This window comes from Mytilus trossulus, chromosome 5 (assembly GCF_036588685.1).
Source record: "Mytilus trossulus isolate FHL-02 chromosome 5, PNRI_Mtr1.1.1.hap1, whole genome shotgun sequence".
NCBI classification, from domain to species: domain Eukaryota; kingdom Metazoa; phylum Mollusca; class Bivalvia; order Mytilida; family Mytilidae; genus Mytilus; species Mytilus trossulus.
In genome coordinates this window covers 66,765,694-66,787,165 of record NC_086377.1, presented here as the reverse complement: position 1 = coordinate 66,787,165, position 21,472 = coordinate 66,765,694, and the positions used below count along the sequence as shown (strand labels likewise).

General features: G+C 32.2%; 1 protein-coding gene across 1 annotated transcript; it reads left to right on the top strand.

Annotated features, from left to right (window-relative positions):
- Positions 1-2,729: 2,729 nt before the first annotated feature.
- On the top strand, positions 2,730-18,569 carry LOC134718228 (fucolectin-1-like). Its single transcript, XM_063580722.1, has 4 exons — positions 2,730-2,888; positions 13,018-13,132; positions 15,079-15,300; positions 18,270-18,569. The coding sequence occupies exons 1-4, from the start codon at positions 2,730-2,732 to the stop codon at positions 18,482-18,484; spliced, it is 711 nt and encodes a 236-aa protein (XP_063436792.1). The 3' UTR covers positions 18,485-18,569.
- The last annotated feature ends 2,903 nt before the right edge of the window (positions 18,570-21,472 follow it).

The window sequence follows — 21,472 nt, the reverse complement described above, 5'->3', positions numbered from 1 at the left end:
AATAATATTCGCATATGTTGCCTGCTTTAATTTTAACCAAACAATTTAATCCGTCTTTTAAAATTTCCTTTAGTTTGCTTTCTAATTCAAATTTCTGACTTTCATTAAGCGTTCCAACAAATAAACTGTCATGAGGAATAAATTAATTTGAACAATACTCACTGTTGACCCATGTCAGCATTAACAAGATACAAATATGCATACATACAAATAGTTTTTCCTTTTCCCAAATAATGCTGCTGTTCTGTTCAATCACATAAAAAGACATGTCTTCCAATGGTATGAAGTTATGCAGTCAGATTTTATAATTTCTCGATTAAACATCTTAAGTACAGTGTAAAATTTGTGTTGTACATCTGTAAGACTAAACATGAGTTGTCGTTCTTGCAAAGAAAATGATGCTCTCCATTCTAAATCTTTTTTCTGGTGATAGAGGATGACCTTTTTTGACAACGAAAAATCCAAGTAAAGACAGCTGTTGAACCATACTTTTCGTCGGCCATCCAAACAATCTGTTGCGGGAAATCCATTCCTTTGCAAAAGTAGGCCATGTTTTGAATCGGCAAGCTATATTATTATCTAAAGATGCACCATTATAGTGTTTCGTCTTTATAGCGGGTTTATTTTCTGTTGAATACATAAACGGTGATTCATCTGGCAAATTGAAAATTTCATGAAGAAAAATTCTTTCATGTTTGTCAATTTTACAACTTTTTTTAATAAAGTTTGTCATATCTGAATTTAACGACAACTTGCCTTGCATATCATTTAGTACGAGCTGCAGTTTGACGTATCCAGCAGAGGTTGTTAATTCTCTAATAATTAAAATAATCGTGTCTCTGCCTATTGCATCTCCTTCTATTTTTTCAAAGACAGGATAACTTTGATGATATTCCATTACATCATAGTCATGTTTTTCACCTGTCAATTAAAACATGCTATATTGGTAAATATGTTCGACTTAAAACTACAGGCACAACTAATTATGTCAATTGAAGTAAAATCACCTATTGTTCGAATAAAAAAAAAAGTAATCGGTTAATAGACAATTTCTAGTATGTAAGTTAAGTGTTAATCGAAATGCACATATTTTTGATATCGTTGGTAAGGTTAATTAGAATTTAAAAGAGGGACGAAAGATACCAGAGGGACAGTCAAACTCACAAATCGAAAACAAACTGACAACACCATGGCTAAAAAAATGTAGAAAAAACAGACAAACAATAGTACACATGACACAACATAGAAAACTAAAGAATAAGCAACAAAAACCCCACCAAAAACTATGGGTTTCCATGTTCCATGAAGTATCAATATTCTGCTGGCATACGTTGACAACACCTCGAAATCAAATATCCCCAGTAAGATATTTTCCTCAATGCACTAGAATAGGCATCCACGTTGACAGATGACTCCACAGTAGTTTTTTTATACAACATTTACTAATGAACTCTAAATTCAATGTATATATTTCGATTGCATGTACACCTTGATATAATATAATTAAAGGTTGAGTTGATCAAAATTTCACGTAATGCATATTTCATAGGTAAACAAAGGCAAAATGACTTGGTAAAATATACATCAAAGTATTACAGTTTTGATCCAGTAATGAATACACAAATAGAGAAAAAATTAACAGTTAGGGAAAAACTTCATTTGAATCCGATAAATTCTGATAAGGTCTCACCTGATGAAATTGTGCCTTCAATTGAGCTTCCAATAAAGTAGTAGGTATTTTTAAGGAGGAGAGTCAACAGAATCTCATGCATTATCCATGCTTGTTGACATGCCTTTCTATGTTCCTCGTTAATACCAATAATATCAACGACGTCATAAAACCAAATGACTAATTTCTCGTCGTCTAACAGGTTAGAAACTAATATGTTTGTTGTTTCTGAAATATGCTTAAATATATCATATATACATACTAGTGGTAAACAGAACTTTGTTCATTTAAATTGCAGTAAACATATGGTAAAATTCAAGAATAGTAAAGTAGAAGTAACAAATGTTTTGTATTGCTTCATACAATAGGTTAATTAAAGAATCTTCAATCTTATAAAAAAACACAAATATAAGTATAAATATAACCAGTATGAGTATTATGTTGACTGTAAATTAAATGTTAAGCAAAAGAAAAAGATTTGAAGAATAATTTCTTAAATATCTGGGATTATACAATGTAGGTTTCATTTATTTTAGGTAGTTTTAAATGATGATACATCAAAATAAAATCAGCATATTTTGCACAAATATACACAGCAGGAGAAAAAAGAATATTATAAACAATATTATAAACGTGTACTTGAATATCTTAAAATTAGCTTATAATCAATTTTGGTTAGAATTTTTTTTGAGAAGTTTAAATTACAAGGTCTTTGAATGATCAACTGCAAATGATAAAGTCACGTTTATTTTGCTTGATTTAAATTATACCCATGGAAAAAAGTATTGCAACACCAAATTGAAATTCAAATTAAAAAAACACTTTTAATTTTTTTGTTAAATAATTTGTTGAAATAGAACTAATTAAACATTATTCAAATATCACCTGATTTTAATCAATAAATATCGACTCTATCAGTTCTTATCTGCACATGCAGCTACTGTACTCGTAAACAGCTGTTTTTATCCTCATTGTTTTCAACACTTAAAATAACCAAGTTTATAAATGTATGTGCTTGACAACTTGTAATTGGTCATCAACAACTCATAACTGCAGCAAGATGGCAGATAATCAGCATGAGGGAAGCAGGTACGTCGCTGCGACAATTGCACGTAATGTTGGTCGTCACCCTTCCAGTATAAGTCGTTTTGAGAATAAAAATCAAGCAAGAAGTGATGTTAAAGACCTTCCGTGGTCAAAAAGACCCCCTATAACATCTGTTAGTGAAAATCAAGCATAATGAAGGTTGGTCAGAAGGATATCCATTGCAAACAATACAATCCTAAAGAGAGAGTGATGACCATACAGGAGACTTTAAACAAGAACTATTCGAGATGTCTCATCGCTTCTGGTTATTGTGCGATAATGCGATTTCGGGAACCTTTGCATACGAACAGACATACAGATTACCGTATCTAATATAGTGCATAACTCGCCAAAGTTGGAAATTAGCGTCGTTGAGGAAGATCCATTGTTCCAATGGAATTCGGTTTATCTTCCTTGGCACAATCGTAGTCCGAATTTGAACCATATCGAGCATATATGGGACACGATTGGGCGTAAAGTGCACGAAAGGACACCCCAGTTCGAACACGTCATGAAATAAACAATACCCTTCGTCAAGAATGGTTGCTGCTACCTTAGCAACACATTGGTCGACTTATGGCAGGAATCTAAAGACGTTAAGATGCGGTTAGTCGTTTGAATGGAGGCTGCGCACAAAGTACTAATTCTTTGGCGTATAACGATCAACCATGATGTGAACAATCATCTTAAGATTAATTTTTAAATGTCTGACATTGTAAAGTTCAACTACAGCAATACTTGTAAAATGCATTTTTTTGTACAAAAAACACTTCATTTTGTTATAAAAATTTTGGTTAGATAAAACTTTTTTTTTTTTATGAATTTTTTGTTCGTTTTAATGCTAATGTGATCATTAACTACGTTTCAATATTATTTTACAAATATTTTATCATATTCCATCCAAAATAAGAGAATGATTTTTCAACTTTTAAAAAATCAAGGTGTTGCAATACTTTTTTCCATGTGTATATATTAAATTTTATCAGCATATCAATACGACTTGTTAATACAATGGCGTCTAATCATCCCCTATATTTATTAATTCTGTTTTTTTTTATAAATTTATGTATTCTTCATTGACAAATTGAAAAGTAGGTAGTCAAATACTAAGACATATAAATAGTATCAAATATTCAGTGACATAAATGTTATTGTCATATATGAGTAGGATGTCTTTGATATCCGTACATAAAAGAATACAAAGAAAGAATTAAGTTCGTGTTTGTTTTGAAAAGTATACAAGTTTAAAGCAGATAAATAAAACAGATTACGGCATTTGCTTAATTGATATGTTCAATTGTTAAAACATATTCGCATATTGAAACATTCAATCACGTCTTTGCCTTCTTACTTACAAACCAAAGAATGGAGAGTATATCTCCATTTTCTCTTTTAATTCAAAAAGGGAAGGTGTTGGTATTAACCATACTTCTGTGGAATAACTAAGTTTACGTAGATAAATGTGTATATTCCTCAAGTGTATTACTTTAATACTTAACTGGTTTAAAATTGCATGTTCAGTGACATTTTGAATTCTTATATGACTCAATGGTAAAACGTAAAATCACAACATACTGAACTCTAAGGAAAATTTAAAACGGAAAGTCCCTAATCAAATTGGAAAACCCAAAAGATCAAACACCAAAAACGAATGGATAAAAACGGTCATATTCCTTACTAGGTAAAATGCTGTCATAATAAATGTAAGTTGTATGACCAAAATGAACAAAATACCTTATTGTGGCAATTAAAGTGCTCAAATTTCCAATAAACAAATTTCATCATCTAATGGTGTTGAATATAAACTATTTTCTGAATGTGCTTTCTGGCAATGTCCTTACTAATGGGTTCACACCTAGAGAAACATGAGACAGTTCAACAAAGATATAAAACAATCAAAAGTTCCAGATAATGTAATTTAGTCGGGATTCTTTATCGGAGTCGTTTTACAACTAAGGAACAAATTATTTTCACATTGCTTACCTAAATGTAACCACACTGAAAAATGACCTGAGTTTCTATATTCGTGGATAGAACAAAATCGCCAAAATAAATGCCGCCAATTTAAAACGGCACATGCAAAGATGTTGATAAAAGTTTTGAATCCGTCGATACAAAAACTGCCAAATATTTTCCATACCTTTTTTTAATTAAATCGCGAAATTTTACACCCGCTATACGGTACGTGCTTAGGTTTACCATATGAACAAAGGGTTGGGTGAAAAAGCAACCATTTCAATTAAATAATAATTGAACCATCTCGTTAATAATGAGAGCTACCCAACCAGTTAGCAATTTATTCAGAACGCAATGCCTTGCGGAATGAGCATCACACCTTAACTTAATATAATCACTCTATGTGTAAAATTCATATGTGTTATGTATAACCACAACCTGTAAAGTATGTACCTACCTTCAGCGAAATGTTGTATTAACCATTTGTATAATTGCTGTCTTAAAGGTAAACTTGTTCTGTTTTCAGGGGAAAACATTACTTATGTTATTTCTTCTGATTGAACAGATAACGATTGGCTGACCTCTGCTATGGACATCACACCAAGTCTGCAGTATAAAAGGGTATATGTAGTTCCCGTTAACATGGGTGCCTTTGTGTGATCAACTGATCCTTGTTTGGTGAGATAGTTTTTCTCCTTCTGCCTAATATGTCTGCATGCTCTGAAACGCATAGCGAATTATTATAAATTCACTTGCAAATAAAACATACACAAGATAATGTACAAGGGTATAATTTTTTTCTGTATAAACTGCGCCGGTTGTTGATAACAAATTCTGCTAATCAATTTAGATTTCTTAGTAAAAAGTAAAATCACAAAAATACTGAACTCAGAGGAAAATCAATTTGGAAAGTCCATAATCACATGGCAAAATCAAAAATCCACACTGCAGTTGAGCATAACTACATGTGAATATATAAGATAGTATAAGCATCTGAATATAACGTTGTTGCTATGAATGTTGAGGCTGTCTTACAAAATGACATTATCCCATGTAGAGTTGTTTTTACGTTCAGACTTCCATATTAAAAGAAAACCTGGCAAATAACGATGAGATATTGCGAGTATAAGGCCAATGTTGGTCAAATTCCTACATAGTTCTGACAGTCGTTAACGATAGTTATATTCAATGTGACAATTTTTACGTCAAATGTAATATTTTGAAGATTCCACCATTTAGGAGAAACTCTTCGAAAATTAGTGAAGTTCCAAATTTTGTAAAGTTACATAAAATAATCTCAATACTTAGGTAGAGATATTTGTGAGATCTATAGTCATTGGGTACTTCATAAGACCTTTTGAATTTGCCTTTTGATTACGAACTTTCCGTTTTGAATTTTCTACGGAATTCAGTATGTTTGTGATTTTACTTTTGCTGTTACAGTAGTAACTTTAATTTGTTTAAATATGGTTAATGAAAGTAACGATTCACTTACAATAAAAAAACAAGAATAATTAAACAATTCTAACATATTTCAGGTTAGCCAAATTCTGATCATTAATTCAGAATATATTTGCACTTGTGTCCATTACGTATTCAGTCATTTAAAAAATTTTCTACCGATGTATTGTGTCAAAGTCTTTTGATCGTCTTATTAATGTTATGCCCCTGTATGTAGTTAAATTTAACCAAATAAGACAATTGAGTGTACATATACAATTGACTCAATTCCCAATTAAGTCATAGTAGGTTAACTTAACAATACAAACACGTCAAACGAATTGATAACATTTTATAATGATATTTAAATGATACCAGGTATTCATACAGACAAAAAGACGTATATGTGTCGAAGCAAACAACACAGAACACATCCTTTCTTTATCTGCATCGTCTCGAAATATACAAACATGACATCAATACTACTTGTTATTATGATTGAGAACTACCTGCTATTATAATTAGTTTAAACGTGCGCAAACGCTAGGGTCCATATATATTTCCAGTCTTTGAAATATCACAAGCTGTTATAGACTTTCTCTTTTATAATGAATTTGTGCGGTGAAATGAACCAAGTTAATTTTCAATTCTCAAAAGAAAGAGGTGGTATGTTTTTCACCTTTATGAATTAATAAGCATACACAAATATTAACAATTAATGTATGTTGCATAAGATAGAAATAAAGATAAAAACTATAACAGTACCTTCTTTTGTTTTAAGAGCTTTTTTCTTGAGTGACTAATTCTGAATTTTCTAAGTATCAAAACTTAACATTATTATAAAACGTTAAATGATTGTAGATTCTTCATTTTGGCGGTCTATTGAATATAACAATTATTTTGTAGTTCCTCCAAATGAAAGGTAAGTTATAACACATTTCAACATGAACATAGTATACAGGTAACTTGTTTAAAGTCACGTGACAGTCAATTTATATGTTTAAATTTTTACCCACGTTTAATGGATACATTTTACTATATGATGTTCGTTAAGGTACACGAACGCTATTCATAAAACAAATTGTAAATACACTCTGCATCAATAGCAGGATAATTTAACACAGAAAATAAAGGTACAAATGTGATGATAAAATGCCTTGATTAATATTTGTGTTTTCTTTCTCATGATCAACAGTAAGATTTTTGAGGATAACACACAAAAGAAGGAAAAGGAAATTGATAAAAAAAAAGACAACAACCCGATTAATTAACAAAACAAATAGTCCAACACCACCGATGGGTCCTCAACGCAGTGATATAATCCCACATAGGGTTTTGTGCTTCAGCTGCACGCAACATAAAACCCCAACACACATCGCTGAACAAAAAGAAAAACAAACAGACGAGCCCAACAAGGGTTAGAAGTTCTTGGTAAAAGTCAGCAATAAAAAGCTCCGAAATCACAAATATAAAACAAGAGAAATCTAACGACCTTATTAATGTTAACACAAAGAGAACGCAACACATGTATGTAACACAGCAACAAACGGCAACCACTGAATTATAGACTCCTAATTTAGGACAGGCCAACACATACAGAATGTAGTGGGGTTAAACATGTTAGTGAAATCACAAACCTCCCCTAACCTGGGACAGTAGTGTAACAGTACAACATGTGAACGACATATAGAAATCAGTTGTAAAAGGCTTAGTATTTGTATTTCTATCCATCTGATGAGTTATATGTATGCCTTATTAAACTGATGTTTATAGTTCGTTCTTAGTTTGTACTGTTACACCACTGTTCAAGGTTATGAGAGGGTTGGGATCCCGCTTACATGCATGTTTATCCATTGTACAGTTAGTCGTTTCGGTTAGAAACAGTGACACACTGCTTGTCACATGGAAAGAAAAATGTCATGGTGGTATGCCGTAAATACTTCAAGGATATTCTTAAAAATAAAATTAAAAACTCTTCTACATGCAAGTCTGTGCAATCGACAGAGAATCATAAGGTAAATAATCATATCATAACCATATCAGACCTTAATGCCTCTTCTAACTATTTGAAGGTCCTTACTATGTATTGGTTACCTAAACTATACAAAAACCAGTAAAATATCGTTTCATTTTAACCTCTAGTAAGTTGTATACAGCTAATATTTCAGTGCTTTTAACTAGTACCTTTACTATTATCAAAGAACGTTTCATTAACTTTTGCAATAACACATATTAAAATAGCGGAGTTAACAATTGTTTGGAGTGTAAACAATTTGTTGATGGTCCTTTTGATTCTGGTGACAATTTTGGCAATTCTTCACACTGCACTTTTAGACATACTTATCAAACAACAGTTTTCCTATTTAATTAAATAGTCGTTTGGCAAATCTAAATACAAATATGTTTGCTGCAAGTCATTTGAAACCTTTTTTCTGTAATGAGAGAGGTTAATGTGCGAGACATACTTCTTAGAGGTGCGATAAGGTGATTTAAGCTGTTAATTTTCTGCTTGATTATATTTATGTACGTTAAGGCCATAAACTTTATCAATATGTTGTAGGTATTCCTTTTGGCACCAACTGTAGATATTTTATAGCAGACTTGATCCTCTCTTTCTGGAAAATAAGATCTTAAAGACGCGCATTGTTTTCATAAATATGCCGGTAAAAACCTACCGAAAGAACCACTTATAATCAAAAGAAGCATGACATTCTACTTCAACAAGGAACCAGCTACCTGCTCGGCATGTGACACTGTGTGAATCAATTAAGACAAATTTCAATCATGTCACAATAGCCAGCTGTATAAAATTATAATCCTGGTACTTTTGATAACTATTACTGCCAACTATCCTTCAAATGAGGTATTTGATTGTTTTTTAATAACATATCTGGTCTGAAGAAGACAAAATCAGCTGACTACGTACTTCCATCATAACGTCCACTAAAGTCGTATGTTACCAGTTCTTAAATTTCATTTTCTAATGAAAATAAATGACCTAATCTCAGAAGAGAAACACTCACTCAAAATAGCCGAATTAATTCTCGATCCAACAGACTGAATGTATCAAAATCACGTGAATACTTACGAAGCATCTTTCTCACGTAATACATCGTTAATTGATCGCTCAAACGATCGCGCAGTTCTAGATTTCAATTATTTGAAAATTCAGTTGAAAGAATTGCAACATGTGAAAATTACCACTTGCAGTTATTATACATGTTATATTCACATTATAAGTCATTCACCAATTTAAAATTAAGAACTTGTCTTATTAATAATCAGTTTGAATAGCCAGTATTTGTTGATAACGCAAAAATCAGAATTCAGTTACCTCATTATGCAAATGTCGAAGTCTTGAAACAGTTGTCCAAACGCTCAACAATGAAAAAAAAAAAAGACTTCGTAAAATATCTTCTTCTTCCAAATACTGCCCACATTGAACATTATGAATAGTCTGGCAAGTTGTGAATGATTTAAACCTGGTTATAAACAAATTGTTGAGTTGATTTACTTAGAATGTTTGGTCCATTGAGATTTGGATATCTCAAGAGACTGTGCTGTGACGACACCAGGAGGCAGTTTGTTCCAACCCTTGACGGTGTTTACGTGAATGGACCATTTCCTATAGTATTTAGTGGCTGGCTGTAATATGAATGTATCATTTCTTGTTCGACTAGAGCTTCTTGTTTTTTTTTGTAGGTATTTACTCTTGTTCTATGGCTGCAAGGTCATTTGTTATTTTGTAACACATGATGAGTCGAACTTCTCTTCGTCTAGTTTGTAGGCTTTTCCATCCTAATTAAGGTATAATGTTGCTGACACTTGATCTAGTTCTATGTCTACTGGTTACATTCGGTGCAGCTCGTCTTTGCACTTTTTCAATTTTATCCAAGTGTTTTTGCAAGTACGGGTCCCATACTGTTGTGGCGTATTCTATTTGCGGTCTTACTAACAATTTATTGGTATGCTCTTTAGTCAATTTTGCGCTGATGTTGAGATTTCGATGAAAAAACACAAGGCTTCGGTGGGCTTTTTCTGTGATGGTGTCATAAATGAAGCAATCTGTTTGTTATCAGTATTATTCTTATTTTTCAGCTTATTCTTATTTTTTTTTAATAGCTGAATTTTTCCAATATTTCATTTTTAAATTTTTTAATGCAATGCTTTAAGATTGATTTTTCCATCCATTATTTTTCCAAAAAGACCGCGGTTTTGATAAAAGGAATACTAGAACGGGCTGTTAGTTAAATGTATTTGTAAGTTTTTTTGTTTGTTTTAAAACAGTAGTTTTTGTTTTAATTAATGGTGTATTTTGTGTGCAAATTACATAGTTCTATTTTCAACAACAAACACATTTAGGTACATGCAATATGCACAATATGAAGGGATTCATCTAGATAACCCACAGCACGTTTGCCTGCAGTATTGATTTGTTAATAATTGCATACGATCACCACTTCAGGGCATTAATGTGCATTTGTAATGACAATGAATATAATCTACTCAAGACTGATCAAAGCAATTGCTAAAAGGATGATCTTAAAAAGAACAGTCTGTTCCTTTTGTATATTAATCGTTTAATATGTTATTCTCTCTAAAATAACTACGGCATATTATATAAGAAAAGATTCACAAAATAGTCAAATCACATCAACGACTTAATACAATACTGAAATTTTACTTCATTTATTATTAAAGTTTCATCAGCATTTTCTCTTTTATAAGTATTTTCTCTTTTGTTAGGATTATTTCTTATAAGATTGATGGCAATTGTAAAATGACACATAAACATATTAATAAATCTTATAACTATATAAACGAGCAGATGGTTTTGTGCTATGTTACTGTAACGAAACGGTCCTCTTGGACAAACGCAAAGCTGGAATACATGCAGAGCGTGAACACACGGAAATCCTGAATACATGCAAAAGCTTGTACAAAAGCAAACATTAAACACAGAGGAAGTAACATTATAACTTTCAATGTGTGTGAATTGAAACACAATGTTTCATTTGTCCTTTTTGATAGTTTTTCTTTTCGTGTCGACATTATGTGAAATCATCGTTATCAGAAAACAAAAAGACAAAATATATAGTCGCCACGTGTTGTTTGAGGTATCTATGCCAATGTGGTCATTATGTGCACAACTTTGCTCAAGAATTAAAATATGTAAATCGATCAACTTTATAGCACGGTCTTACACTTGTCAGATAAATGATGCTGAACCCGTAGGAAATAAGGATGAATTCCTTAAGAGTGTTGGAAATAGCTTTGTTGCGGCCTCGAGTCTTCAAAAGGTAAATACGATAAAATAGTTGTTCAACACTATCAAGTGAAAAAAATCACTTACTATCAATATTTGTCAGTTTAAGTTATGCTATACACATCGCAACACCAGATGTATTTTGAATTGGCCTTTTATAATCGAAATGCAGTTTTCCGTAGGTTGTATAGGTATTTTGGATTTTTCTAGCCTAATATATATGTATTTCGCAAAACCAACGTTTTATCATTGTACACACTACATCATTTAATCAAATATACGTTGAGAAAATTTAAATTAAAACTGATACAGCATATATTTATTTTTATCTATACATGGACTCGGACTTCTCTTGAACTGAATTTTAATGTGCGTATTGTTATACGTTTACTTTTCAACATTGGCTAGAGGTATAGGGGGAGGGTTGAGATCTCATAAACATGTTTAACCCCGTCGCAATTTTGAGCCTGTCCCAAGTCAGGAGCCTCTGGCCTTTGTTAGTCTTGTATGATTTTTGATTTTTGATTTTAGTTTCTTGTGTATAATTCGGAGTTTAGTATGAATTCCATTATCACTGTACTAGTATACATATTTTTTAAGGGGCCAGCTGAAGGACACCTACGGGTGCGGGAGTTTCTCGGTACATTGAAGACCCATTGGTGGCCTTCGGCTGTTGTCTGCTCTATGGTCGGATTGTTGTCGCTTTGACACATTCCCCATTTCCTTTCTCAATTTTATGCTACATAGAGCAATCAAATATGAATGTACAAAATTGGCTACGTTTTAAATTGGTCGCTGTTATAATTATTTGTTGATTTTTTTAATGTGACTGACTTTTTACAAGCTATGACTAGTCAAGTTTTAACACCTTAGACTAATTTCAGTGTAAAGGCATTTAGTGTATTACAAGCTCCGTGGAAACCACCTACCGGTCCCATGAGAAGCAAATTCCTCTGTACTATATCCAAATACATATTGTGATCGTCATATAACTAGCACTGTTATTGTATTATCTTTGAAAATTTCAATCTGTTTTACTTCAAAATTATCTTAAGCTTCTCTAATAAAAGGCAATAACGACAAATGTTTCATGGGCACCCTAGTCGGTATCACACATGTATATCAATGAATGTAACTTATTTAGACAAAACAAAATAAATAAAGTATCTATACAATGACAATAATGCGTCATTTGCTATTACTACACCTAATCAATATAAAATAAACCCAAGGTCATTATTGTTTTTATCGTTTAACGATCGAATAACAAGTTTTAAAGGAATATTGGAATATCAGCTGTGTTTCAATAACATTACCTGAATGGTGACATTATTAATATACATGTATGTCTTTTTGTTATATATGTGTCTAGAGACAATCAATACCATTTATTGTTCGACCAATTTAAATTTACTGTGATTCTCAAACATATATCCATTGTGTCTTAATAAAAACTGTTTTTGTGAAAGATATACCATAATAATACTACAAAGTCAAAACAGTTCACCAGTGCTGAAACAATATAAATTTGGGTGGAATAATAAAAATACAAGATAGAAAATATAAGCATTTATGTAATTTTTTTCTTATCATTTTTCAGGATCTAGCTGGTTCGTGCAAAGGCCATGCCTGTACCGTCAGTGAAATATGTATTCCACAAAGTCAGACTTACACATGCGTTCTACTGTTAGAAGTCTTTGTTCAATGGAGAACACGTAGGTTTCATATAAAACTACATATGCACTCAGATAATAGATCAGATTATGTGATAAACATTTACCATAATTCCCTTAAACAAGACCTTTTAGATCATCTTTTAATTTCGATGAAACTATTTTGTTATTATTTTTTTTTTTTAAATCATGTTACAAAACCTATCTTCTCATATTTATTTTTATTTTCATGAACAATCTATACAAATTCGGACATGAACAATCTATACAAATTCGGGCAATTTTGTACGACTTCTAGCTTGATAAATAGCACAGCTACCAATACTTATATTATATTAAAAAAAAAAACATTGAAAATTCTTCATTTTGGCAAAGTATAAAAAACTCTATATGAGGAAATATATACCGATGATCCACCATGATAATAAACTGAACTAGATAGTTACTGTCATAGGAATACAGTTGAACGACGTTAGAAATGATTCAAACCTCTACTGCCCTTGGTGAAGTGCTTGTTTAAGGGCGGGACTTTAACAGCTAATCACAAACCTTTTTTTATCTGGTGATCATTTAAATATACTTCTCCCGAAAGGAGGCAAATTTATGTTCTTTACTAAAAAAAAAAAGACAATAATTATGGAGACTGTTGATATACGTCGATTGGAAAGCACCAGAAAACAAGAACAGTATCAACAGGTTAAAATATGGAAACAACCAGAAAACAAGAACAGTATCAACAGGTTAAAATAGTGAAACAACCAATAAACTTATTCGTTTGTTTTATGTAATTGTTTTAATCGTTATGTGCACTAAATCAAACGAGTAGATCGGAGATATGCTATCTACAACACATGTATTAAAGTACGAAAAATTTCGAACTCACTGAATACAGGTAACAACCTCTGATTGATGGCATATTCTAAAGTGTTGTATAATATGTTTGTCTCGTCAATCATCAGTACCGAGTTGAATATTTCCACGACTGATGTATTGCTGCGCCTGATATTCATTTCATACATATTTTACAAAATAGACACTACATTAAACGTTTAAATCGTGCAGCATGCTCGCACAACTGTAATTCAATGTACAAGACAACATTTTATGTGTGTGTCGCTAATCATTTTGGTAAATGGCTGTCGCTCTTATATGGGAATCTTTTATAAACGCAGTTTTCTTCATAACAATCATGTGCATCTAATTTAGGCTCAGATCGATTAAAAACTGTCCGTGTTGTTTTTGAGTTTACACATAATTGCTCGACATACGATGATATACTTTCTTCGTTGAAGACATCACCGAATCAATTTAACACCAAGGGAGTTTTACTTGTCCTTAGCCATATGACGGATACCACTAGTGGGGTAAGAACTATCTATCCTTCCTGAACACATGAATTTATCCCCGATTAAGAATTGAATTTCGTAGTGCAGTGGTTGATGACTTTTATGGTCTGTCTCTTTATCGATTTTGTTTTGTTTTTATGTTTTCCATCCACTTAGGATTTTTGATTGGTCCATGGTATTCTCTTCGCTTTTTTTGATAAATATATGTTTATATGTCTAATTTGACGTTGTAGTATATTTTTAAACATTTTATTGCAAACGGTACAGTATAGCCTGTTTTCAGCACAAAAAAAGCATTATCATAGGCGATATCATATAATCAAAAATATACGAGTATTTCAAAATACATCTTATTGCATAATTTATAATTACAAATGAAATAATTATCCAATTAGACAGGCTTATAGTTTAACATTTCGCCCTTTTTTATTGGTAATTCAATTTGATTGACATTTTTCAATTTAGTTCGATATCAAGTAAAATCGATATAACATCTAAACATCAATTTTGCAAGATCATTAACATGTACTCAGATGGCTAGTAGTCAATCGTACAATGTAGCTCTGTCGAAATTCAATCAGATAATTGTTATGTTAGTATTTTTAAATGATGTGTAATCATATGTATTGACTATTAATATAGGAAAAGCATCTCTTGTGTCTCAAAACAAAGGAACTGGTCAAAGCACTCCATTTGACTGTCACAACGTTGTCGTGTGCAAACCTGGAGCAGGGGTTGACGGAATTAAAGAATTTAACAACATGTTTCATACAAATACGGAACGCGAACCTTTCTGGTGGGTCAATCTCGGACAAGTGTACAAGATACAGAAAGTGGTCAGCACAAATCGGATACATTGTTGTGGTAAGTAAAACTATTATGTTATAAGACAGGTGTATAAATATAGATATACGTACAACGAGTACAAATAAGTACATACAAATAGCAAACGCGAACCTTTCTGGCGGGTCAATCTGGAACAAGTATACACGGTACAGAAGGTGGTCAGTACAAATCGGTTAGATGCATACGGTTAGTAAACATATCATGACATAAAACAGGTGTATAAATATAAATATACGTACAATAATTTGCAAATGAAAATATTAGGGATGTCAACGAGTACTCGAGTACTCGAGTATCGCTCGGTAGTACCGAGTATCGAATACCAAAAATGATACTCGACTAATCGGTTTCCTGTTAGAATGTTGTTGCCTTCTTAAAGAAATAGTATTTTTTATTAAGAGCACCTCCCGGGGAAATTAAATATTAATCAAAATTAATCAAAATTAAAATCCGTTTCGAATGTTTGCGTTTAATTGTCATTTAAAATTCCTGCGACGTAGGTAGGCTATGAACAAGAGCACCTTACCAAGGCTTACACTTTTAACTTATCGTGTCATACTTAGTCATTCCAGTATATCTGTACCGTCAGAGCAAATATTTTCATCAGCAGGACTGTTAAATACGTAACAAAGTTGAGAAATCGACTCGTCACAGAAAAAGCTTACAGGATTATACCTCAAAAAATGGTTAAAGGCATCAATAAGTTCTAATCAACACCTCTTTGTTGATCATTAAATGTGTTTTTTACGATTCCCATATACTATTGTTTGAGTAATCATTTTTCTATAGATGTTTATTAATTAATTGATCAGATCATTGCCAGTTTACAAAATTGGTACATGTAGTAAATGAACTATTACTTATGGTATAACTTCCTGGGACTATTATTTATTGGGTAATAATGTTAATAGTTTTACGTCCATAAGATAGCGTCCCATAATACGTAAACTGGGTATAATTTTGTGTTTCCATTTTAAAGATGCTTTTCCTAGCGAGTACTCGAGTATAGCTCGGTAAATCCAAAGAGTACTCGATAACCAAATCTTCAACGAGTTGACATCCCTTGAAAATATAAATACTATATCAGATGTGTGCGTCGATACCGCTTTCCTGTTTTTCTCTTTATCAGAAACACTCAAACTGAAGAAAACGAGGACATCCAACTACTCGATTACAACAGGATATAACCAAAATAACCTAAAAATAATAGCCAAATCAATTTTAGGTTAATTTTGCCAGAGGATACTGTAACCTTAATTTTTTATAATTTCTAAATTTGTCAACGGTGTATTAAAAAAAAGAAATGTGTGCTAAAAATTATGTCAGGATCGATAAACTGACTACTGAGCTGATATCTGAAATTTGAAATTAATTTCAATTACAACCTCTTCGCTAACATATTTAATAATACATATCGTGGTTACCCTCTATCGATAATTGTCATGCATAAAATATCCTATTGAACTGAACTTACATACAGCTAATACTAACAATGAACACTGTGCTTTCCAAAATTTATGATAAAAGAGATGATTTTTCATTTACTATTGTTGATTATCCATTTTAAATGTTGACGTTCCCTTGTCAGCATCTTATGGTGTTTATATATCTCAACTTGTTCGATTCGTTCGTGTATGAAACAACGAAACAACGTATTTTTTTTAAACGAAAGAAATCTCTGTAATACTAAAAAAGTATTACAGCAGAGTTTTCGATAGTCAAAACATTTACTAAATTTTATCATCAATACAAGGACATTATTCATAAAACAAATCAACATGCAGATACCTTATACGTTCAAATATTTCACATCCAATCTTTTATGGCATTATTCTATACAAAGCAAAAATGTCGAAATGTCGGCATTCACCTCAAAAGCTAACCAAACCTTTAAACAGACTTATTCAAAAGGAATATAGTTACGATACTGTTGTCATGTCATTTTTTTTTAAGATGACATATGCTGGTATTAATATTGATTCACTCATAGGGTCTTTGCATCGGAAATAAACACATTTGTTCTAAAACAAGTTGTTGGCATGATACGGGTTATGTTTTTGACTTCTCCTATGTTTTATGATGGTATGATAATAAACGCCTAACGGGAAGGATTGTGCTTGCTTTTCATATGATGAAGACGTAATCTTTCATTCAGTTTAATTGAAGTCTGGAGCTGGCATGTCAGTAAGAAGTCCTTTGTTAATGAATGTATCATTGTCCTTTTGCTTAGTTTCTTTTGTTACCTACTCTGAAATCGGAATCGGATTTCTTTTAAACTAAGTTTTACTGTGCGTATTTCTGTGTGTTTGTTTATTCTACATTGGCTAGAGATATAGGGGGAGGGTTGATATCTAAAAAAAACATGTTTAACCCCGCCACATTTTTGTGCCTGTCCCAAGTCAGGTGCCTCTGGCCTTTGTTAGTCTTGTATTTTTTTTACTTATAGTTCATTTATATGCTTGGAGTTTAGTATGACGTACATATTCACCGAACTAGTACACATGTTTATTGAGGGGCCAGATGAAGCCCGCTTCTGGGTTCGGGATTTTCTCGTTTTCTTGAAGACCCATTGGTGGCTAGGCCTTCGGCTGTTTTCTGCTCTTTGGTCGAGTATTTGTCTCTTTGACACATTCCTCATTTCCATTTTCCATTTTATATTTTGAATAGCTTCATGCATATTATATTTATGAACAGTTTTTTAAGGGATAGAGAAAATACGTTGTGTACAAAATCATAATGTCGATTCATACTTAATGAACAGCTTTTAGTGATTATAAGATACACCAAATAAGCTAAGTCAGTACCCAAAGTCCCCGCCAAAGGTGTTATAAGTTCTCTTGAAATATTAATTTACTATGATACAAAATGTGTGAGGTTGAAATGCCATTTACATTTTAAGTATTTTGATAGAGTTATTTTATAGATATATTTGAACGGAAGTAAACTTTAATTTTTAAATCAGTATCAATTTTCATTCTTTGTTGTAGGTGATCGGCTCACAAAAATGCTCATTCATGTGGGCACCAGCTTAGATACTTCTCAAATGGAGCTATGTGGTCAGTTCATTGGTCCAGCCGTTACTGGACAGGTCATAGTTATACTATGCAACACACTACCAGAAGGACAAGTAGTAAAGTTAACGAGTGTAAATACCGCATCAGAGGTCTTTCATCTTGCTGAAGTTGAAGTGTATGCTGTTTAGTGCCATTGTTGACATAAAATGGATTTTGTTTGAATTACACTTAATAAGAACTGTAAAATAAATAAACAGACATCATTTTGTACATATACTAACAGAATCTAAATTTAACAAAAAAGGTTATATCGTTTTAAAATTATGCAATATTAAAACAAGTGCTCACACATATATATTTATGGATTTCAACTTAAAACTGAATTTGAAGCTACCGTCGAATAGATGTTTCTCCGTCACTCCAGTCAGTGGATTTCTAACCTGGCCGTTGTCATTTATTTTTATTCCGTCAGCGACGTCATTTGGAATTAAGATAAATCTTGTGTAAAAATGGAATGGCTCAAAAGATTTTTTTTATTGGCGAATAAAAGGGTCATGCATCGCTTATTGTTGATTTTAATGGTAGTTCGACATTCCTTGCATTAAAACGATAATGAATAGTCTTCCTTCAGTCATTCTTATCCTCAGTCATCTTCTGGTGATTATTTGAAGTCATTAGTTGATAAAGGTGTCATGAAATGGGTGTTTAAATCGTGTAGTATGTCCTTGTACAGTCGTATTGGATCTCGATCAGCTGTATTGGCGCTCGGCTATGCTTCGAAACAATACAGCCTACCTCGAGCCGGTACGACTTTACTTGTTCATAATACATGATTAATATGAAAAAATCCCCTATATTAATTCATCTAAAAATTCCAGTTTTGTTCAAATATGCTTTTTTATCAATTTTATTGATAAACAGATCCTCTGTCTATGCTTAGCTAACAAGCATCCGTCAACCTTCGTTCTGATTTCTGTTCTTGTATATATTTCATCAGTCAATGCAATCTTAGCTTTCAAATCTCCAAGCTGTGTATCACTATGACAAAATGAGAAAATCTTCAAATGTCACAGAAAGAAGAACATAGGTGTGCAAAACATTATAACAATATTTGAAGCACTGCTTTAATTGCAGATACCATTGCTGTTAATAATTAGAAAGAGTTTTGTAGAGCATATCGCAGACCACGCAATAAGCATTCATTTACAAACACACTTATGTAGTTTAGGTATCCAACACAGTGATTGAAGCTCAAGTTCTGCATATTTTATTGAAATTCCAAAAGAACGTTTAACAGACCTTTATTTATCCATGATTCTGATTCGGTTAGTGTGGAAGAGAGGCTTTATATTGGGGACACCAACGTATGTTTCATGCGATCGGACAATTGATTTGCGACTTTTGAGTCTGTCAAGATTGTTTTGACATTGGTATTCACAGATCCATTTTGTCCTTTGCATCTGATTTGTTTTAACGACCTCGCATCCTTCATCCAATATGGAACAGGTATCTACGTCGTCTTTCCTGTGTTGAATTCGTTGCCTGGTAAAAGCCTCGACTGAATCCATCAGTATTTTGAAGTTATGTTTCCAATTGATGTTTTTAGGCTTACGATGTGTCGGGCCTTTGAATGAGCTGAACTAAGGTTTCATCCCATATATAGAAATTCGTTTTTATAGTACTGTACATCGGTTTGATATCTGTCACGTTTATATTTTCATTTATGATTAGTATATGTTGATCCAATATTGACAAATCATTCCTTTTGCCAAATAATTTTAATATGTTCTTGGTGTTTATTATCGACTTACATATGTTCTTCATGAACTTGATCTTCAAATGACATTAGTCAAGTAGAAACACACTCATACTAACAATGGGAACACGACGCTATGTATGTTCACCAATAATATCAAATCGTATACTCAGGTTTAGAACGATACGCTATGTATGTTCATCAATGATATCAAATCGTATAATCAGGTTTAGAACGATACGCTATGTATGTTCATCAATGATATCAAATTGTATACTCAGGTTTAGAACAATACGATATGTATGTTCATCAATGATATCAAATCGTATAATCAGGTTAATGTTTACACCATGTATCAAATCGTAAAGTCAGCTTTAGAACGATACGCTATGTATGTTCACCAATGATATCAAATCGTATACTCAGGTTTAGAACGATACGCTATGTATGTTCATCAATGATATCAAATCGTATAATCAGGTTTAGAACAATACGATATGTATGTTCATCAATGATATCAAATCGTATAATCAGGTTACACCATGTATCAAATCGTAAAGTCAGGTTTAGAACGATACGGTATGTATGTTCACCAATGATATCAAATCGTATAATCAGGTTTAGAACAATATGCTATGTATGTTCACCAATAATTTCAAATCGTATAATCAGGTTTAGAACGATACGCTATGTATGTTCATCAATGATATCAAATTGTATAATCAGGTTTAGAACAATACGATATGTATGTTCATCAATGATATCAAATCGTATAATCAGGTTAATGTTTACACCATGTATCAAATCGTAAAGTCAGGTTTAGAACGATACGCTATGTATGTTCACCAATGATATCAAATCGTATACTCAGGTTTAGAACGATACGCTATGTATGTTCATCAATGATATCAAATCGTATAATCAGGTTTAGAACAAAACGATATGTATGTTCATCAATGATATCAAATCGTATAATCAGGTTACACCATGTATCAAATCGTAAAGTCAGGTTTAGAACGATACAGTATGTATGTTCACCAATGATATCAAATCGTATACTCAGGTTTAGAACGATACGCTATGTATGTTCATCAATGATATCAAATCGTATAATCAGGTTTAGAACGATACGCTATGTATGATCATCAATGATATCAAATCGTATAATCAGGTTTAGAACAATACGATATGTATGTTCTTCAATGATATCAAATCGTATAATCAGGTAAATAATGATACGATATGTATGTTCACCAATGAGATTTAATCGTATAGCAGGTTAATTTATACACCATGCATCAAATCGTATAATCAGATTTAGAACGATACGCTATGTATATTCACCAATAATTTCAAATCGTATACTCAGGTTTAAAACGATACGCTATATTTTTTCATTAATGATATCAAATCGTATAAT

Bases quoted from the DNA above. Each gene is read 5' to 3' on its own strand.
- LOC134718228 (XM_063580722.1), top strand. From the start codon at position 2,730: ATGGCAGATAATCAGCATGAGGGAAGCAGGTACGTCGCTGCGACAATT. The intron at 13,133-15,078 runs GTAGGTTTCATA...CTATTAATATAG, and splicing joins CTTTGTTCAATGGAGAACAC to GAAAAGCATCTCTTGTGTCT. The intron at 15,301-18,269 runs GTAAGTAAAACT...TCTTTGTTGTAG, and splicing joins AAATCGGATACATTGTTGTG to GTGATCGGCTCACAAAAATG.